Below are 6,534 nucleotides of genomic sequence, written 5' to 3' on the forward strand. Positions count from 1 at the left end.
GCTTGCTTAGAGAGCAAGTCGTCGCCCTAGGGTTTCTGCATCGGTCACTAGGAGCTGAGGAGCTTTTGTTTTTGGTGAGTTCGGGTCAAGCCGGTTTGACCGACCCGGTCAAATGGTTGACCGACGTTGACTTCGTGAAGGATAAGTCATCGGGGTATTCTAGAAGGATCAGGAAATGGCTTGCTTAGAGAGCAAGTCGTCGCCCTAGGGTTTCTGGGGCCGGCCTGTGGGGGCCCGTTTTATGCCTTCTAGGGTTTCGATACCTATAAATATAGCCCCCTAGGAGCCATTCAGAACACACACGAATTCTCAAAGCTCTCTCCCTCTCTCTGCGTTTTTTCTTCTAGTTTCCGAGTAGTCGCTTTGTGTTTGTCGATTTCCAGTGCTGTTGGAATATCGATCTAGCTGCATTAAATCCTGGGGTTTTACTCTGTTGCTTACAGCCTATACAAGCGAAGTAAAAACCTTTAAGGACAGGAATCTAATCCGTGCAGTTGCTTCAAGATCAAGTCAGCTATCAACAGGTCGGTTTTACTTTTCTGTCTTGTGTTTAATTTGTCCAATAACAGGACAGTCTTCTTCTACCTTTCTTATAATCAGATCTAGTCGAGAAGGATAGATCTGGTTTCTGGACAAAACTTGGTAAATTTAATAATAATAATTGAATTTATTATTCGCAACTAATCGACATATAATTCACAATATTATTTGTCGGTTTCCTTGCGTGTCTTTTAGTTTGATATAGAACAATCTTAAAGGTTTTTATTTGTGATATATCAACAGACTAATGGACACTACTGCTAGCCTCCACTTTATGAACCAAGAGTTTGCCAAACTTGACCAATTCGATGGTCAGAACTACACCCGTTGGGCCGAAAAGGTCAAGTTCATGCATGCTTCATGTCTTGAAGCTCTCCTTTGTGTTGGACCCAAAACTGGCACCAATTCCTGAAAATCCAATTCCCAAGGAGGGGGAATCTGTGGACCCAACGGTCATTGCAAAACTGGAAAAGCAAAGGATTCTGCGTAGAGAATCCGAGGAATTGTGTGTGGGTCACATCAAGAATTCCCTATCTGATCGGCTCTATGATCTTTACTCGCCGGTCAAAGATCCAAAAGAGCTATGGAATGCGTTGGAACTTAAGTACAAGGCACATGAGGAAGGTACTAACAAGTACCTTGTGTCCAAGTACCTTGAGTTTCAAATGGTTGATGAAAAATCGATTATGGAGCAAGTGCATGAACTCCAAGTCATGGTCAACAAGTTGAACGCACTCACCATCTCTCTTCCAGAACTCTTTCAGGTTGGTGCGATCATCGCAAAACTGCCACCCTCGTGGAAAGATTTCTCTAAGAGAATGATGCACAAGTCTGAGGACTACTCCTTGGATGATCTGATGAAACACCTCCGCATTGAGGAGGAAACTCGCATCAGGGACAAGAAAGGTAAAGTTGGACAAAGTGTGCATCAAGTGTCAGCTGGGAGTTCTAGCCACAAAGGCAAATCTGGGGGATAGAACAAGAAGAACTTTGGACCCAAGAAACAAAGCTTCAAGAAACCGGGTCATCAGAATCCTAACTCAAAGCCAAAAAGGGCCGGTCCTTGCCACGTCTGCGGAGAGATTGGGCACTATGCAAGAGAATGCAAAGATCGCAAATCAGTACCGGTTGCACACGCAGTCGAGAAGGTGACTGACATGGTGGCCAGTGTGAACCTTGGAGAGATTTTCATGATCTCCTCTCTTACTCGAGCAATTTGTGCTCGAGGTTGGTTCGTGGACACTGGAGCCACTGTGCATGTTTGTGGGCATCGAGAAAGCTTTAGCACCTACCACCCCATGCCACAAGGGACGGTTGTCGTCTGTGCTGACGGCCATAGAGCTGAAGTTCTAGGAAAGGGTGATGTTCGGTTGAAGTTCACACGTGGTGAATGGGTGACTCTTCGAGATGTTCTTCATGTTCCTACCATCTCGAAGGGTTTGGTTTCTGCGGACAAGTTTGACAAGGGTGGGTTCAAGATGGTGCTTGAGAGAGGCGAAATTGTGATCACTAAAGGCAGAAGACATGTTGGGAGGGCGAACAATACTTCGGGAATGTATCGCTTGTGTCTTAGTGATGAGGGTAATGTGAGTGTTCCTAGTGTTGAGTGTGGTGTTTCTAGTGTTGCTAGTGTGTCGGGTGTTGGTAATGATGTAATTGATGGATTGGTTGCTAATGTGAATGAAGTGAACTTTTCTGGTTATATTGTTTGTTCCATTTCTTTATGGCATAAACGTTTAGCTCACACTAATGTTAAAAACATTGAAAAAAATGCAATCTAAAGGTATGTTAAAATATGACACAAAAGATTTTGAAAAATGTGAAACATGTGTAAAATCAAAGTTCACTAAGAAACCATTTCCATCAGTTAAGAGAAACACATCTTTACTTGAGTTGATTCATTCTGATATATGTGAGTTAAATGGAATCCTTACTCGAGGAGGAAAAAGGTATTTCATCACATTTTGTGATGACTTCAGTAGATATCTACATGTTTATTTGCTAAGATCAAAAGATGAAGCTTTTGATGCATTTAAACGATATAAGGATGAGGTCGAAAATCAACTTGAAAGACACATCAAAATTCTTCGCTCGGACAGAGGCGGAGAATATTTCAACCAAGAGTTTGACACATTTTGCGAAGAGAATGGAATCAAACATGAGAGAACATCACCATACACCCCTCAACAGAATGGTTTGGCTGAAAGAAAGAACCGAACTCTTTGTGAGATGGTCAACTGTATGTTGAACCAATCGGGTCAACCAAACAATCTGTGGGAGGAAGCACTACTAACTGCTTATTATGTTCATAACAGGATCACTAGTCATGTGATTCCTACAAGCCCTTATAAGTTGTGGAAAGGTAGAAAGCCTAACCTAGACTATTTGAAAGTGTGGGGGTGTGTTGCTTATTATTGGACTCCCGATCCTAAGCGAACCAAATTGGGAGCACGAGCTAATAAGAGTATATTTATTGGATATGCTCAAAATAGCAAGGCTTACCGATTACTAGATATTGATTCTGGTGTTGTTGTTGAATCCAGAGATGTGGAATTCTTTGAGGACAAGTTTTCTAAGGATGAAGAAAACTCTAGTCATACAACACCTACAAGTACCTCTCGAGAAATACTCCCACCTCCTCCCATTGTGGAGGAACCAAGGAGAAGTACTAGGGCTAGAATTGAGAAAACCTTTGGAGATGATTTCTATTCTTATTTGGTCGAAGGAACACAAAAGAAAGTGACGAGAGAGGTCATCCTTTTAATTAATTTGGATGATGATCCTAAGACCTTTACTGAAGCCATGACGTCTCGGGATGCTCCTCTGTGGAAGGAAGCAATCAATGACGAAATGGATTCAATTATGGGTAATGGAACTTGGGAGTTAGCTGATCTACCCAAGGGGAGAAGACCCATAGGATCCAAATGGATATTCAAGAAGAAATATCATCCTGATGGATCCATATCTGCTTATAAAGCAAGGTTGGTTGCAAAGGGCTATAGGCAGCGAGAAGGGATCGATTATTTTGATACCTATGCCCCAGTTGCTAGAATTAGTTCAATTAGAACTCTCATAGCAATATCAGCTTTGAAGGGATTGTACATTCATCAAATGGATGTGAAGACAGCCTTTCTGAATGGTTATCTCAAAGAGGAGATTTACCTGGAGCAACCTGAGGGTTTCGTAATACCTGGACAAGAAAACAAAGTATGTAGACTTGTTAAGTCTTTGTACGGGTTGAAACAAGCTCCTAAACAGTGGCATGAGATATTTGACACCACTGTGACTGCCTTTGGTTTTCAGCACAATAGTGCTGACAGATGTATTTATTCTAAACATACATCTGATTACATAGTAGTTATATGTCTTTATGTTGATGATATGTTGATCATTGGCACTCACCTAGAAGGTATTCTTGAGACGAAGAAATACCTATCCTCGAACTTTAAGATGAAAGATCTTGGAGAAGTAGATACTATTCTTGGTATCAAGGTGAAGAGGACAGGTGGTCAGATTTCTCTGAGTCAATCTCATTACATAGAGAAAATTCTGACAAAGTTTCAACATTTGAACATTAAGGAATTTAACACTCCTTTTGATTCAAGTGTGAAACTTAAGGTGAATTCTGGTCGAGCTGTGGCCCAACTAGAATATGCTAGTGCAGTTGGGAGCATGATGTATGCTACTCACTGCACTCGACCTGGCATCGCATTCGCTGTAAGCAAGTTGAGTCAGTATACAGTTAATCCAGGGATGGAACACTGGAAAGCAGTGGGTAGAGTACTAGGATACCTGAAAAGGACAAGTACTTTTGAATTGACATATTCGTCATTTAATGGAATACTTAAAGGTTATTCTGATGCCAACTGGATTGATCACACCAGTGATTCAAAATCCACAAGTGGTTGGATTTATACTGTAGCTGGTGGTGCTATTTCTTGGGCGAGCAAGAAACAGATATGCATAGCTCATTCAACGATGGAAGCTAAGCTAATTGCCTTAGCAGCAGCAGGCAAAGAGGCAGAGTGGATTCGAGATCTACTTATGGATATACGTTTGTGGGATATTCCGATGCCTTCAATACCCATGTACTGTGACAGTGAGGCCACACTGTCTAAAGTATATAATGCGGTATATAATGGGAAGTCAGGACATGTAGGTCTGCGTCACAATTTTGTGAGACAACTAATTGAAAGTGGTACCATCAAGGTTGTCTATGCCAAGACAAGTAGGAACTTGGCAGATCCGTTTACCAAACCTCTGACGAGAGATATGGTTACATCTACCACGAGAGTCATGGGTCTAAAACCACAATAGAATCGTTTAGTGATGGAAACCCAACTTGACATTAGTGCTCCTAATTTTCAAGTTTAAAGGGTAACAACGAAATCACTAACGATAGAAGGTACTATCATTCATGATAGATCTATGTGAGGTAGGATAGTGCGTCGTTTTGGAGACATCTAAGCAACGAAGATATTGTAAAACTATGCCTATATGATCTAGAGGTGGTGCCGCCTCAAGTGAAGATTAGTGGTTTATCTTCTAAAGGGTCATGAAAAGGATTTATAGCGCATGGCCATAATAGCGCTCAAGGAGAACACAAATATGACTTTTGGTGTGTGGGGGTAAACCGGAGAGGTCATTGAGGTTCATGGTTTAAACCTATAAGGATACCATTGAATCGGTCTCTTCTTGTTTGTTCTCATTAAACTAGGGTTTAATCTTCATGACACCCGAGTGACATCATCTGTCTGAGTGAAAGGAAACTTACCAACTTGGTGGGGGATTGTTGGAAATTTATATATAAAGGAATTGCAAGTTGGCAATTTCCTTTGTATCCCACATTGGTGGAGAGAAGAAACTTTTGAGGGTTTATAAGCCTATTCCTTTGGTAAGCCTTCAAAGGCTTTAGTGGATCAAAGGATTGGGCCAAGCCCACGCGCGCGCCTAGCCTAGCCTAGCACTAGCCGACGCCGCGAGTGCGCGAAATGGCGCGATTTAGGCGCACTTTGCACTTCGCATCGGGAGCTGAGGAGCTTTTGTTTTTGGTGAGTTCGGGTCAAGCCGGTTTGACCGACCCGGTCAAATGGTTGACCGACGTTGACTGCGTGAAGGATAAGTCATCGGGGCATTCTAGAAGGATCAGGAAATGGCTTGCTTAGAGAGCAAGTCGTCGCCCTAGGGTTTCTGGGGCCGGCCTGTGGGGGCCCGTTTTATGCCTTCTAGGGTTTCGATACCTATAAATATAGCCCCCTAGGAGCCATTCAGAACACACACGAATTCTCAAAGCTCTCTCCCTCTCTCTGCGTTTTTTCTTCTAGTTTCCGAGTAGTCGCTTTGTGTTTGTCGATTTTCAGTGCTGTTGGAATATCGATCTAGCTGCATTAAATCCTGGGGTTTTACTCTGTTGCTTACAGCCTATACAAGCGAAGTAAAAATCTTTAAGGACAGGAATCTGATCCGTGCAGTTGCTTCAAGATCAAGTCAGCTATCAACAGGTCGGTTTTACTTTTCTGTCTTATGTTTAATTTGTCCAATAACATGACAGTCTTCTTCTACCTTTCTTATAATCAGATCTAGTCGAGAAGGATAGATCTGGTTTCTGGACGAAACTTGGTAAATTTAATAATAATAATTGAATTTATTATTCGCAACTAATCGACATATAATTCACAATATTATTTGTCGGTTTCCTTGCGTGTCTTTTAGTTTGATACAGAACATCCATCTATGTGAATGTGAAATATATGAAGGGTTAATTAATGTGTTAAATTCTAACTTACTATTTAACATCTAAGCTCTTCGAATTTTATGCCGTGTTGATGTTCCGATATACAAATTGATTAATTAATTTTGCTCATGGGGACTTTGTTAAATCTGTATTTTTAAGCCCATTTTAATTTGCTGTACATCAAATATACAGTATTAACTTTTTCGCGGCCTATTTTTTATACTAGTTGATAAAGTACACAATTTGTTTTTATTCCTTTA

General features: G+C 41.4%; 1 protein-coding gene across 1 annotated transcript; it reads left to right on the forward strand.

Annotated features, from left to right (window-relative positions):
- The first annotated feature begins 848 nt into the window (after nt 1-848).
- On the forward strand, nt 849-1,517 carry LOC145090057 (uncharacterized). The gene has a single exon (XM_079028409.1). The coding sequence runs from the start codon at nt 849-851 to the stop codon at nt 1,515-1,517; it is 669 nt and encodes a 222-aa protein (XP_078884535.1).
- Nucleotides 1,518-6,534: the final 5,017 nt, after the last annotated feature.

This window comes from Lactuca serriola, chromosome 2 (genome assembly GCF_051521515.1).
Source record: "Lactuca serriola cultivar US96UC23 chromosome 2, Lser_US96UC23_V15, whole genome shotgun sequence".
Lineage (NCBI taxonomy): Eukaryota > Viridiplantae > Streptophyta > Magnoliopsida > Asterales > Asteraceae > Lactuca > Lactuca serriola.

Bases quoted from the DNA above. Each gene is read 5' to 3' on its own strand.
- LOC145090057 (XM_079028409.1), top strand. From the start codon at position 849: ATGGTCAGAACTACACCCGTTGGGCCGAAAAGGTCAAGTTCATGCATG.